We start from the raw sequence: 14,809 nt of genomic DNA on the forward strand, positions 1-14,809 counted from the left end.
GGGGGGGGGGGGAATAGGTCTTTTATTTTTCTACCACATATTCTCTTTTGACACCAAAAAAAATTGATATTTTTCTAGAAATAAAATGAATCGTTAGAAATTTATCTGGAATAAGAGTTTTTCATTAAAAAAAAAATTATTTCATATCCATATTCGATGTTGTGGAAGACCCTAATATAATAGGGGTACATCGTAGCTACCTTAGATGGGTCAGATTCTTCTTATTGCTTAGGAAAATAAAATAAATGATAAAAACATAACATTTCCCTATTAACACTATAGCATTTACGATCGGTTTCCTACTCCTCCATATGAGAATCAAAGCATTGAGTCAATTCTTTTCTCTACTTTATCAGCATCTGCCAATTCTTCCTATAACTTGGTGATTTGACTCCTGTTTTATCGAGAAAAGTTACTTTTTTTTTAGTCAAGAAGTTGATAGTGAGATATTGATAACCATCTACCTCAGCACAAATATGTTGCTTCCACAACCCTCTTAGCCACCATCGAGAAGAGCTAATTGTTGGCTATGACTAACATTCCATTTTTGATTGACCTCTTCATATTTTCTTTAATTCACACGGGGTTATATAATCATAACTTGATTTATAATAATGAAGCCAATTCTTTATTTGATCAACCAATTATGTTCTTCAAAATAATTACCAGAGTAAGTGCAATAGGGAAGATAGCTGAAAAATGTCTCATCTGTGTAAAATGGCTTCCAACAACAAGGACATGTGTGCTACACAATATTGAATAATATTTCATAAAAAGTAAAGAAGAAAAATCAATTTCTTATTTTTTTTTTCCTTACACCGTTGTTTAGTATTATACACTAAATAATGCGCAATGTAAGATGACGTAAACCATAACAACGAGAACACTTTCGATAGTCATCTATCGATAGTACTCCAAAAATTAAAAAGAAATTAAAAATAATTTTATTCATTTTCTAGTATAATACTATTCAAATCACAGTATCTAAATCGTGCATATTTGATGTGAGGTGTGAGGAAATGGGAATCTGATTAAACAAGATTGAAAAAAATGCCTTCAATGCCTTTCTTTACCAATGGGCCATTCATATGTGCACGCCTCGTTTGTAATGAAGAATTCATCATTATTCTTCACTCTAAAAAGAAAAGAAAGTCATAAAGATGGATGAATGCATATCATCTAATCATTCCAATCTTGAACTAAATGTGTGTATCTATACGTACATAGACAAAACGAATTCCTTTCTAGCTATTTTAAGGAAAAATGCACTCGATTTTGATTTTACTATAGCCGATTCCCCTCTTTTGCAATTCGACATTTTAGGCGTCTTTCCTTTTACATAACCACATTTGCTTAAAAGCGGCCTCTTTTCGCATGATTACGAATTACAAATTATTTTTGTACAATATTAGTATAGATAATGTGTAAGAAAAGATGATAATCGAACCAAATAGAGACAACTTTCTAATTTTTATGATTCAATGGATAGTAGTTGATTTATAAGTAGATCTTCACTGCTGTAAAATTGAAATGGATAGCTTATTAGTGAATTTTTCGAGCATTTCTTTCAATTATTGTCCAATCCTCCAATTGAGAGTCGTTGAACTGTAAAGAATACTGAAATTCGAGAAATGGAAGAGAAAATCTCATAAACCTATGATATCCCTACATGATTTTATTTATACAATCCGGTAACACATCATAACCGTTGAAAAAAATAATTATTATTATCTATAGTTTTCAGTAAAATAGTGAAAAAAATTTATTCGATATATAAAATGATGAAAATTGTACCCTTTTATAGTTGATTAAAATTAAATTAGTCTCCGAAATTTATTGTTACCTTGGTAATATGTTTCTCACATGTAAAAGTGCCTTTTTTTTGGGATAAATGTTGAAGTAATTATGGTTTAAGCAACTTTAAAACGGTGAGGCAGTAATGATGTCTCCATTAATTTTTTTAATCACTATTTATTGACTGGAAAGTAATTAGCAGAATTCATTTTACAGGCAAATTTGGTTGGAAAGTGCAGCGGGACCATTTGATTTTCATACCAATTTTTATTTTATGATTTAAGGTTGTAAGGAGTAAGGACCACATTGCAGGCTTTTATTCAACAGGGTCACAAACCTTAATAAATTTATGCCAAATTAACTAAAAGAATAGGGATATAATAGCATATGCAATGATAGAAGCCCTATACATATACAGGGGCGGCAAAGGGCACAGCCTCGATCCTTAAACACAAAAGCTCGGCTCACTCGATCGATACTATTCAACTCGTGCCCACAAACTAAGCCCCCGTTGGTTTAATTTATAATTTTTGGAATAGTATTTTTTTGAAAAATGTGTGGCTAAAAAAGAATGAAAAATTTTCGATTTATGTGTAATATTATTTTATAAAAGATTGTGCGATTGAAGATAAAAGAAAGGAAATTATAATTTCAAATAATGGTGGCCAAAAGGGAAATAAGTTTGGTTTGATCCTTCAACTTGTGGGTGTCATAGGTCGAGCCAAGCATTCACGAGCTCAAAACCCAACTCTTGAGAGAAGATATCTAGTTCTACTTTGACTTGTAAAAAAAGAACTAGAGACATTCATGGACAGAACTAGGACGAGCGAGTTTGTGAACAACTCTGCTCGGCTCAGCTCATTTGTCACCACTATATTTTCAATTTAATTAATTAAATTGTGGCTCTCGCATATTCGACTTTATAAAACGTCGATTCTATGTTCTTCAAACTTCACTATATGCTCATTTAAAAAAAATAATAAAAAAGAAATTTGTAACTACATCAAAGGGAGTGAGTTTTCTCAGTTAATGAACTCATGAAATAAAGATCTTAAATATAGGAGAATAATATTGAATTGGTTGTTTTAGCCTTCCACATAGAGGTCCTTTGGGTGTTGGTCTAATATTTGCGATGAACTAAGTCTCTTCTTCTCCGAATCTAACATAAGTGTGGACATAGAAATTCAAAGAAAAATGTGGGTAAAAATTTTCAATGACCACTGTACTTTCTATATTATTTCCTAACAGTCACTGAACTTTCAAATTTTCTTGATTGACCATTGTGCTTTTAACGTTGTTCTCCATTGAGAATTAATAATTTCGATAATCTGACAAACAAAACCGTTAATTTTCCAAATGATTTAAAGTAAAGGGCATTGAATTACAATGAACATGTTATTTTTTTCTCAAACTTAGTCAAATAAAGCACATGGTTCTTGAAAACCAACATATGTGGACATAACAAGATTGTTTCTTAATAGTAGATTTTGTTTTCCTTTATATTGGTAGAAGTGATGGTGTTGGACCATAGAATTTATAGCTAATTATTTTCAAAGGGAAAAAAATTCACAAACTGCCAAAAGGGAACAATTTAGAACCCAAAAATTGAAAGGTGTGGTTACAATGATGTACACAAAACATGTTACCCCACTCACATCTGATAATATTCAACTTGGTAGGCGATTATTGCTGCACAGTTGAAGTTATGGTGAATTAAAAATGGAAAAAACAAAAAGTCACATTCTTTCCCATCCCCATTTGAGATCCGTGTATTGGGAAAGTTAGAATAAAGTCTCACAATGGTTAATTGTGAGATTTATGATGTGCTCATTAGGGAATTGAAATATTCCACCTAATTTGTTAACGGTTTGGAATGTAATTTCAATTCCCTTCAAGTGGTATTAGATTTAGGTCATAAACTTAGTTATGTGAATGCACGAGATAATTCCCAATTGGAGCCGAACAAAATTGGTTGGCACTGAGTTGGATAATTATGGCTAGAAGTAGTTGATTTATAAGTAGATCTTCACTGCTGTAAAATTGAAATGGATAGCTTATTAGTGAATTTTTCGAGCATTTCTATCAATTGTTGTCCAATCCTCCAATTGAGAGTCGTTGAACTGTAAAGAATACTGAAATTCGAGAAATGGAAGAGAAAATCTCATAAACCTATGATATCCCTACATGATTTTATTTATACAATCCGGTAACACATCATAACCGTTGAAAAAAATAATTATTATTATCTATAGTTTTCAGTAAAATAGTGAAAAAAATTTATTCGATATATAAAATGATGAAAATTGTACCCTTTTATAGTTGATTAAAATTAAATTAGTCTCCGAAATTTATTGTTACCTTGGTAATATGTTTCTCACATGTAAAAGTGCCTTTTTTTTGGGATAAATGTTGAAGTAATTATGGTTTAAGCAACTTTAAAACGGTGAGGCAGTAATGATGTCTCCATTAATTTTTTTAATCACTATTTATTGACTGGAAAGTAATTAGCAGAATTCATTTTACAGGCAAATTTGGTTGGAAAGTGCAGCGGGACCATTTGATTTTCATACCAATTTTTATTTTATGATTTAAGGTTGTAAGGAGTAAGGACCACATTGCAGGCTTTTATTCAACAGGGTCACAAACCTTAATAAATTTATGCCAAATTAACTAAAAGAATAGGGATATAATAGCATATGCAATGATAGAAGCCCTATACATATACAGGGGCGGCAAAGGGCACAGCCTCGATCCTTAAACACAAAAGCTCGGCTCACTCGATCGATACTATTCAACTCGTGCCCACAAACTAAGCCCCCGTTGGTTTAATTTATAATTTTTGGAATAGTATTTTTTTGAAAAATGTGTGGCTAAAAAAGAATGAAAAATTTTCGATTTATGTGTAATATTATTTTATAAAAGATTGTGCGATTGAAGATAAAAGAAAGGAAATTATAATTTCAAATAATGGTGGCCAAAAGGGAAATAAGTTTGGTTTGATCCTTCAACTTGTGGGTGTCATAGGTCGAGCCAAGCATTCACGAGCTCAAAACCCAACTCTTGAGAGAAGATATTTAGTTCTACTCTGACTTGTAAAAAAAGAACTAGAGACATTCATGGACAGAACTAGGACGAGCGAGTTTGTGAACAACTCTGCTCGGCTCAGCTCATTTGTCACCACTATATTTTCAATTTAATTAATTAAATTGTGGCTCTCGCATATTCGACTTTATAAAACGTCGATTCTATGTTCTTCAAACTTCACTATATGCTCATTTAAAAAAAATAATAAAAAAGAAATTTGTAACTACATCAAAGGGAGTGCGTTTTCTCAGTTAATGAACTCATGAAATAAAGATCTTAAATATAGGAGAATAATATTGAATTGGTTGTTTTAGCCTTCCACATAGAGGTCCTTTGGGTGTTGGTCTAATATTTGCGATGAACTAAGTCTCTTCTTCTCCGAATCTAACATAAGTGTGGACATAGAAATTCAAAGAAAAATGTGGGTAAAAATTTTCAATGACCACTGTACTTTCTATATTATTTCCTAACAGTCACTGAACTTTCAAATTTTCTTGATTGACCATTGTGCTTTTAACGTTGTTCTCCATTGAGAATTAATAATTTCGATAATCTGACAAACAAAATCGTTAATTTTCCAAATGATTTAAAGTAAAGGGCATTGAATTACAATGAACATGTTATTTTTTTCTCAAACTTAGTCAAATAAAGCACATGGTTCTTGAAAACCAACATATGTGGACATAACAAGATTGTTTCTTAATAGTAGATTTTGTTTTCCTTTATATTGGTAGAAGTGATGGTGTTGGACCATAGAATTTATAGCTAATTATTTTCAAAGGGAAAAAAATTCACAAACTGCCAAAAGGGAACAATTTAGAACCCAAAAATTGAAAGGTGTGGTTACAATGATGTACACAAAACATGTTACCCCACTCACATCTGATAATATTCAACTTGGTAGGCGATTATTGCTGCACAGTTGAAGTTATGGTGAATTAAAAATGGAAAAAACAAAAAGTCACATTCTTTCCCATCCCCATTTGAGATCCGTGTATTGGGAAAGTTAGAATAAAGTCTCACAATGGTTAATTGTGAGATTTATGATGTGCTCATTAGGGAATTGAAATATTCCACCTAATTTGTTAACGGTTTGGAATGTAATTTCAATTCCCTTCAAGTGGTATTAGATTTAGGTCATAAACTTAGTTATGTGAATGCACGAGATAATTCCCAATTGGAGCCGAACAAAATTGGTTGGCACTGAGTTGGATAATTATGGCTAGAATTTTATTCATGGTTGATTGCCATGGCCGTCGATAGAAAATGGGAACGAAGTCCTTCATTAATTAAATAGATATTAGGATAAACAATGTATTTAAAAAATGACTTTTACGTTACAAGCTATGGAAATGATGGGCCAATGGGCCAATTCAGTTCAAGGAGGGCAAACTTCGATCTTCAATTTTAGTCCTTATTTGGTCTACATTTTCTTGGAACTCATTTTTAGTCACACATTCTCTTGTAAAATAATTTTACACATGAGTTTAAATATTTTCTTATTTTTTAACAACACATTTTATTTTATTTTTTGAAAAATTAATATTTCAAATCATATTTTTCTTCAAAATCTCATTTTAAAGGAGTCCAAATAGGGACTTAATGTTTATTCTAAGAATTGGGCCGATGGGCCAATAGTTCCCATTTTCAGTAAATTTGGGCTTTGACACTGGGTCTACCCGCTTTTCCATTTCTTCTGAAGCGCACCATTATAGTTTTCTGTGACCATGAGATTTCTATTTTATCCAGTTTATTCACTTTAGCTTTTAGTAGCTGAAGGGATAAGCAATGGGTAGTTTAATGGCGAGCTTCGCCGCCGGATTCTCCTCCGCCACCACATGTTCCATGCAATTCCCGATGCCTCGCCGTTCTATACGATGCCCCATTTTCATTCAACCTCCGCCGCGCTTCAGGCCACCTCCAAAATTCGTGTGCATGGCGGTCCGTTTCTATTTCTAAGTTTTGATTAACCTAATAGAGTAGAAGTATTTTATAGATAAATATAAAGGAAAGAAATTGTCAGGGATTTTTTTATTCAGTACTTGTCATTGTTGTTTTTTTGTGAAAACTGTAGGAGCCTTATCTAATCACCAAATTGGAGTCGGCTGAGAAAACTTGGAAAGAATTATCGGTATGCTTTTTCTTTAGGCTTGCTAATTGTAATTATATTCGATGTTTGTTCTCGTCCTTTGGCGCCTTTTATATGATGTGAATTGTGGTGTAAATTTTAAGTGATGGTATTAAATGCTTTGCAGACAATATACACGGAGTCTAAAATTACGGATTTTTCCCTTATATTTGAGTACCTTAAAGAATTTGATTTGAGATTCCCTGTTGAGGTTTTAGGCTTTTGAAATGCTTTGTGGGTTATTCTATAATAGAGAACTTGGAATACAGTAGTTTTGAATGATATTGTAATGACCAAACTTCTATGCTTAAATCGTTAACTTATGCAGTGGCCATTGTGGGAGTTCATGTATTCAACTTAAGTCTCTTAAGGGAGGTCATGTGTTCAAGTTTTGGGGACGCGACAGAAATTCATGAGGTAAGATGGGTTTAGGTTCTCTCAAAACAGACAGTATGTAACTTAAAGGTTTGGGCACAGTGGCCGGGTTGTTACAGCGATGACTAGTTTTGAGTTTCGAATTGGAAACTGTAATGAGTTAGTGTTAAGCAGTAAGCACACATTTATTAATCATTAAGAACTCCAAAGTGCTATACCACTTAATAGACATCCTTGGATGCTGCATGCCTTCACCTACTGTCAATTGTTTTGTGATGAAACAATATTTCTTCATCATTATCTATGTGAGTGTGGTCACAGGACAGAAAGGAGGAATTGTGTTTCTATCAGTAAACATTAGATACTAGTAATAGGTAGTGAACAATAAATATTACTATCATCCGACTTTTTTCCGTGTATTATTGTCCATTTGTTTTCTGTGGCTTCAAATGAAGCATAATGTGATCAAATAGGTATAACAATTTAGAAAAGAGACCAAAAAATTTATCACGTTAAAATTAGGAAAGAAATCAAGACAGTGTAACATAGTACATTATAAAACGTCTTGACTATCAAGTATGACCTGATGATCGATTCAAGATGTCTCACCAAAATATACTTATAAAGGGCCAAACAACCCGACTTGGAATTAATTGTGGAAAGACAAACTTATATGTGATTTATATCTGTCTTTCTTTGAATGAAGGAATGCCTTTACTATATGGGAAAGTTGCATTCCTTCAAAAAATTTTAGTATAACATAAACATGATGCAACTCTTAATTTCCTCTTACGTTTGCATGAAATATCTTGAAACCTATGGATACGCATTGCAAAGTGAATTACAGAATTAGAATATCACTTGCTTCTTCGTTAGCGTCAGACTAAAGTACATGTATTTCTTCATGATCCATACTTGTTGAGGAAATTTAGTGAGACTGAGAAATTCTGAGTTGCCTCATTTGATACTCTTCGAGAACTCAAAATGAGTGGGATGTGACTTTGGACTCTATGTATTAACGAGCGGGAATAAACCAATTGTAGGTTAAACTGGCTGATCCAGATGTAGTCTCAAATCCAAGCGAATATCAAAAGTTGGCACAGTCGATGGCGGAGCTTGATGAGGTACTGTTCGTTCAACCTCCGGTTTAAGTGTAATAGCATATTGTTTTCACTTGATACTTGTCGTATCTATTTTATCTAACACTTAAAATGTTGAAATCATTGAACTTGTAGGTAGTGTTGACATATAGGAGATTCAAAGATTGTGAGAAGCAATTAGAAGAAACAAAAGGTTAACTTTTTTATCCTAATCCTCCATAATATTTCCAAGAATTGGAAAATTCCTGTTGATCTCTCTCTCTCTTTCAGATTTTATTCTTGCAATTGTATTCAGTGAATTATTTTATTTTTATGCCAGCTTTGGAAAAAGAGGTGGGTAACGATGAAGACATGGCTGAGATGATAGCTTCTGAAGTTGAAACCTTAACCAGTCAAATTAAAGAGCTGGAAGAGAGACTCAAGGTTTTTCATTGCCCTCCAAAATTAGTTTACCCTATTAATGAATTTCTCGTGTGATTTAATTGATACCATTTTCAGTTTTCTGAATCTCTACTCTTTTGTCCTATAAAAAATAGGTCTTGCTAATTCCAACTGATCCTCTCAATGAAAGAAATATAATGCTAGAAGGTATGCTATAACTCTTTCATTTGAAATGGGAAGTTAGTTTACTTTAGGTTCACATGCCAGATATTATAAGGGAAACATCATACTTGTCGTGTTAAGAAACTGCAATAGTTAATCAAGGCTTCAATTGTTCACAGTGATAATTATATATAGAGATTAAGTACAATATTGGTTACTAAAACCATAGTGCTGTATCTGAAGGCTCTTTCGGTGGAAACATAGCAATGACATACCGAAGGGTAGAAATGTGAGTACATTATCTTTGTCTTTTCTGGTAGTAGTTATTTACTTACTGAAAAAAGAGTACATTATCTTTGTCTTTTCTGGTAGTAATTACTTTATATTAGGATTAATTCTGAATTTAGTTTAGTATCACTATTTTTTTGTGTTTCTTTAGTATTACCAATTGATGAAATGTGATCTTGCAGTTTGAATTATAGCTTGGTACTTATCCAAACCTAGTCTGTATTTAAACATTAAGGAGAAACTTAAATGAACACACATTTGTGATAACTCATAACAGCATGATTAATAAAATCTAAACCTGAGTATTGCATTCACTCAGACATTCTTTGATTGATCAAATTTTTAAGCTTTCACTGTACAGAACTTGTTTAACGTAAACTATGAAGATACTTAAGGTGTTCAATTTGCAGTTAGAGCTGGTACTGGTGGGGATGAGGCTGGACTCTGGGCTGGTGATCTTGTAGGTACATGTTTCTTTTATCCACATAAGTGCACGCGTTTTTAGATAGAAGATGACTCCAAGTTTTGATTCCATGTCTTAATTTTCGTCATTTATATTTGTCCTTGATTTAAGTAGTATTAAGTCTAACGTCTTATACATTCAGTGCTAGTTATTTGTTCACATGCTGCTCTGGAAATGAGCTATAAGTTGTTGACAGAAACAATGAAGAAAGATCTCTTAACTGAATGAAAAATCTAAAATTATTTGTGTTATCCATTCAATATATACTAGGTACGCATGTATCAGAAATACAGTGAACGCAATTCATGGAAGTACACCATTGTTTCAAGCTCTGAGGTAAAAATACCTATATGCTTAGTGCATATAATTTTCCCTTTGCAACTGGCTTAGTGTTCTTCTCTTTTGAAGACTGAAAATGGAGGATATAAGACATGTGTAATGGAGATAAAAGGCAACAGTGTGTATAGCAAATTAAAATATGAGTCCGGTGTTCATCGGGTTCAACGTGTTCCCCAAACAGAAGCCCAAGGCCGTGTCCACACATCAACCGCAACTGTGGCTATCATGCCAGAGGTGACTCCATTTCCCATTTGATTAGCCTGTTTTTATTCTATCTTGATCTCAGTTTGATGCCATTTCGGGTTCAGGCTGATGAAGTTGACGTGGAAATTGACCCAAAAGATATTGAGCTTACAACAGCGCGTTCTGGGGGTGCTGGAGGTATAGCTCCATTAGTACTTGCCCCTGTAGGGAAATCTTGTTTTTCAAACCTTTTTTTTGTAAACTATTTACCAAAAGAATATTTTTCTTTATGTGCTCTTCAAATTTTCCATTTTCCTTATCTTCTCTCATGCATGAATTTCTAATGCAGGGCAAAATGTCAACAAGGTGGAGACGGCTGTTGATCTTTTCCACAAACCAACAGGAATAAGAATATTTTGCACAGAAGAAAGAACTCAGCTTCGAAACAAGAATCGTGCTCTCCAGCTGTTGCGAGCAAAGCTGTAAGGAGTATAATAGATCATCATATATCCTTCTGAATGAAATTAGTGACTTGCACTCTGGGATTTAAAAGGTCATTACGTATAGTTATTGACTTCTATGGAGAATAAACTATTAAGCAAAAAATGCAAATTTGGTATGTCATTTTTGTCATTTACTCAATTGTTTTTTAGTTAGTTTTGTCTATAAGTTTCGCATAGGGAAAAGTACTAAAAAGTCCTAAAAATAGTGTTGTCCAAAAAAGTTGAAACTTTTTTCTATGATTATCTAAATATTTAAACAATAAATTCTAAATGAGATGAACTCAAGCGGTCAACTTACACAATATAACACCATCAACAGAAATGACCGTAACGACCCAAATCTTTAACAATTCGAGTGTTACTAAATTATAAGCTAAAACTAATTTAAAAATTATTCAACACAATTATATAAATTATTAAAGCATTTATCAAAATTCTAATAATGTAATGAGTTTAGTAAATTAATTTGAAACGAGAAATATCTTTAAATATATAAAATCAAATGAAATAATAATAGTTTGACAACATAATAATTTTATTATTGAAACTTTGTTACCATAAGCCATCTCCTTGCCAACCGCCTCGAATCGTCAATTATCTGAAAGTGGAGACATAATGGGTGAGAATAATTCTCAATAAGCATTTGTGGATGATGAATTCATATATGTATTTCTTCGGAAAATTCATAACTTGCATAGTGAGATGAAAATTAGAACGAACTTATATGGTACTAAATTCTCGTTCGTAGCACTACTAAACTCGGGTTTACTCTTAATAAAACATAATTGTGCGTAGCGCTACCAAACTCTGGTCTACTCTAGTAGTAAAAATTTGGAACGTTACAATCATGGTAGGACCAAAATACCCTTAATGACTACGAACTTCTAAACCCTCCACCGGGGCCTACCTCATTGCTGCCTCAGATTATGATCTCACTTGCTGTCATGATGTCATCAGACCCTGCCTCCCTTTGAATAAGCTTAATTATGGAAGAATCACCCCGTAAGGACATACTTTTGTCAAACCATACGATTAAACAAGGACTTCCCCAAAGTCATACAAAACTGGTTTAGACACAGCACTCTATCACTTAACCATGTTTTTCTGTACTAATGGTCACCATGCCAATCATTTTGCATTGTTACAAGTCCAGTTTGGCCACACTTAAATATAAATGTGTCATGTTCTCACATTGAATGCATTGCCATGACAACTGATTCAATCAAGATAAATAACCAAGGACCTGTAACTGAGTAACCATGCTTTTAAACTTCAGGAGATAGGGAGACATGCCCAAAATGTGTGTGTGTGGGTGAGAGAGAGAGAGAACTCCATTCGACTAGTTGACAAAATATTTCACTATGTTTATTTAATACACATCAAGAAGTTTTTGGTGTAGCAGTGTTTTTGCAACTTATGCTTAGAATTTTAATCAAAAATTGATTTATAATGATTAGGTTATGTGTTGTAGACTTCCAAAAAAAAGAAAAAGAAAAGAAAAAAAAAAAAAAGAGAGAAGGTTTCTAGAGTTCCACCCCAGTTTGTCTATACTTTACAATTACAGAAATAGATGAATGCTGGTGATTGAAGGTATTGAAACGAGAGAGAAATATAGAATAATTTAGTATTCTTCATGTATCTTCTTTCTTTAGTTGCGCACTTGCACTTTATTTCTGTTGCTGCCTCAAAGTAATTATGAGATTCAGTCAGTCTGGCAAATATGAGTGTTTTGTGACCCTGCAATTTAAATTGTGTTAGGTTATCTGACTAATTGTATAAAAGAATTTTTTTTGGTAAACTTGTTTCAGGTATGAGATCAAAGTGAGAGAGCAGCAAGAGTTGCTAAGAAATCAGCGAAAGATGCAGGTTTAAGTTGCATCCTATTTCTTCATACACATTTGAAAGAAGAAATAGAAATACGTAATGTTTGGAAATTAGATCCTGTCTTTCTACTAGAACTTCTTTTCTTTAGATTATTCATCTGGAATGTGACGTGCTCCTGGTGACTATGATGCTCGGACTCTCCATTCTGGTCAAAGTATCCGTGTCAACACGACATGAGCACCGGCATAGAATACGGGTTGGATTCTTCAAGTTTGAATCGGACCCGGCAAGATATCTTTAGAAAAATTGAAGATTTACCTTAGCAGCAATTTGGCTAAAGATGGAAGATGTTTGTAAAGAATTAGCAAGTTGGCTCCGGCAATCCTTGGTCTAAAATAAATCTGTTGGCTGTCTTCACTTGGAACACAAAAATCTTTAAGGAGAAGGAACACGGTGACGACATGAATGAAAGAAGAGATTTGGGTTTAATTGGAGTCTGGGCCATTTTTATTGGGCTAATAATGTGGATGTGGGTTGGCTTAATAATATGGATATGGATGAATTTAATTGGAGTTTGGGCTGCTAATAATATGGATGTGGCTGGACTTAATGATATGGATATGGATGGATTTAGTTGGAGTTTGAGCCATTTTTAATATGGATATGAGTGGGCTAATAATGTAATTTTTTTACACCACACATATTTTAGTTTAATAAAATATTCAAACAATACGATTAATCATTTTTTTTTTTCAATTCATCATTTTTAATTCAAAAAATATGGAAATATCAAAGTAACAATAAAATCTAAAAAACAAAATTGAAATTTGAAATACGTATTTACGTATCCGTGTCTGAAATTTGGACTCTTTTTAATCATGTCCTCGTATCTCACATTTTAGAAAATAAAATATTCGACACTTAAATAAATATCCGTACCTGAGTCCGAGCATCATGACCTGGTGAGAAGCATCTCTACAGAAGTACTTGCTAGTTGCTACGCCAGCATAGGATGCTTCCTTGTGTGCATGTTAATGATGAGAATTCTCTACATTCATATAATGTCACGCAGAAATTATAACATTTTATTCTCTTGCATATTTTTTTGCACACAATCCTGACTAGGCTCATGCTACTTCGAAATTGGCAGGTGGGTACTGGTGCTCGTTCAGAGAAGATTCGGACATACAACTTCAAGGTACTTGCAGTGTTTTAGGCCTTGAGCTTGAGTTTTCACATTTTTCACAAAATAAATATGTATATACCTATTTAAAAGGAGAAAATACATAGAATTATTGGAGCAACTTCTTGATGTAGCTCATTAGGAACAATGTGCCTTACAAATTCTAATTTTGTTTTTTTGTCAATAACTCTGAACAGTCAGGTATTTGCTGTAATTGAAAAGAGTCGTATCAATGGAGAAAGCATATTTCTAATTTTGTTTTCAAGTAAAATGATCTCTGCCCCTCAATTTTATTTAACATGTACTCTTATGCACTACAGGATAACAGGGTTACTGATCACAGATTAAAAATGAATTTTGAGCTCACATCATTTCTTGATGGAGACATGGAAATGGCTGTTCAGGTACATTCTCATGATGAGCTTTTATTTCAGAAAGCGGACATATTTTTCTCCTGTCTTTCCCATTCAATTTTTGTCAATATTAAGGTTCCTGCCGTTCTAATGTTTTTATTTGTGCAGTCATGTGCGGCTATGGAACAGAAGGAATTACTCGAGGAGCTTGCCGAGTCTGTAGGTGCAATGGCTAGATGATTTCCACACTACATTTGCTTTTGGCTTAATCTTCATGCCCCAGTGCACATACTGACTGAAATGTCTCCTTGGTTGGTCCTCATACCAGCATGGTCATTTTTAGGTGGTGTATATTTTCTGTGCAAGAAAAAATATACGCGTTATTGTACAAGTAGAATATGTTCACAATTATAATTTAAAGAGTTTTGTGCTTAAAAGTCAATTTGGAAAAAATTAGAATTTACAAATTTGGAGTTTAAAATTATCTCGACGAGCTGTGGATGTGTTATCTTCTATCGATTTCAATAGGCTATGCTCTTGAATGTAAATAAAGTACATGTCTGTTAAATATTCAGTCCTCGTTTCGCCTTCATTTTTTTATAAATTAAAATGGATGGAATAGTTTTTTTTTTTTTTTTTAAATGAGTAG

At 33.2% G+C, this 14,809-nt stretch overlaps 1 protein-coding gene across 2 annotated transcripts; it reads left to right on the forward strand.

The window, feature by feature from the left end:
- Positions 1-6,614: 6,614 nt before the first annotated feature.
- Positions 6,615-14,613, forward strand: LOC111412424 (peptide chain release factor APG3, chloroplastic). 2 transcript variants are annotated; one of them, XM_023043350.1, is made up of 16 exons: positions 6,755-6,819; positions 6,953-7,009; positions 7,335-7,423; positions 8,425-8,505; positions 8,617-8,674; positions 8,801-8,904; positions 9,018-9,069; positions 9,723-9,772; positions 10,046-10,111; positions 10,184-10,348; positions 10,423-10,495; positions 10,647-10,779; positions 12,609-12,666; positions 13,775-13,822; positions 14,128-14,211; positions 14,329-14,613. In XM_023043350.1, exons 3-16 carry the CDS (start codon positions 7,385-7,387, stop codon positions 14,398-14,400), a joined length of 1,083 nt encoding a protein of 360 aa, XP_022899118.1. In that variant the 5' UTR covers positions 6,755-6,819; positions 6,953-7,009; positions 7,335-7,384; the 3' UTR covers positions 14,401-14,613. The 2 variants fall into 2 exon arrangements, with proteins under 2 accessions (XP_022899117.1, XP_022899118.1); XM_023043349.1 differs by lacking the exon at positions 7,335-7,423 and having other exon boundaries at positions 6,615-6,819.
- The last annotated feature ends 196 nt before the right edge of the window (positions 14,614-14,809 follow it).

This window comes from Olea europaea, chromosome 16 (genome assembly GCF_002742605.1).
Source record: "Olea europaea var. sylvestris chromosome 16, O_europaea_v1, whole genome shotgun sequence".
Lineage (NCBI taxonomy): Eukaryota > Viridiplantae > Streptophyta > Magnoliopsida > Lamiales > Oleaceae > Olea > Olea europaea.

Coding starts and splice junctions, on each gene's coding strand:
- LOC111412424 (XM_023043349.1), top strand. CDS start 6,667: ATGGGTAGTTTAATGGCGAGCTTCGCCGCCGGATTCTCCTCCGCCACC. Junction 8,675..8,800: donor GCAATTAGAAGAAACAAAAG/GTTAACTTTTTT, acceptor TTTTTATGCCAG/CTTTGGAAAAAGAGGTGGGT. Junction 10,349..10,422: donor CTGTGGCTATCATGCCAGAG/GTGACTCCATTT, acceptor TTTCGGGTTCAG/GCTGATGAAGTTGACGTGGA.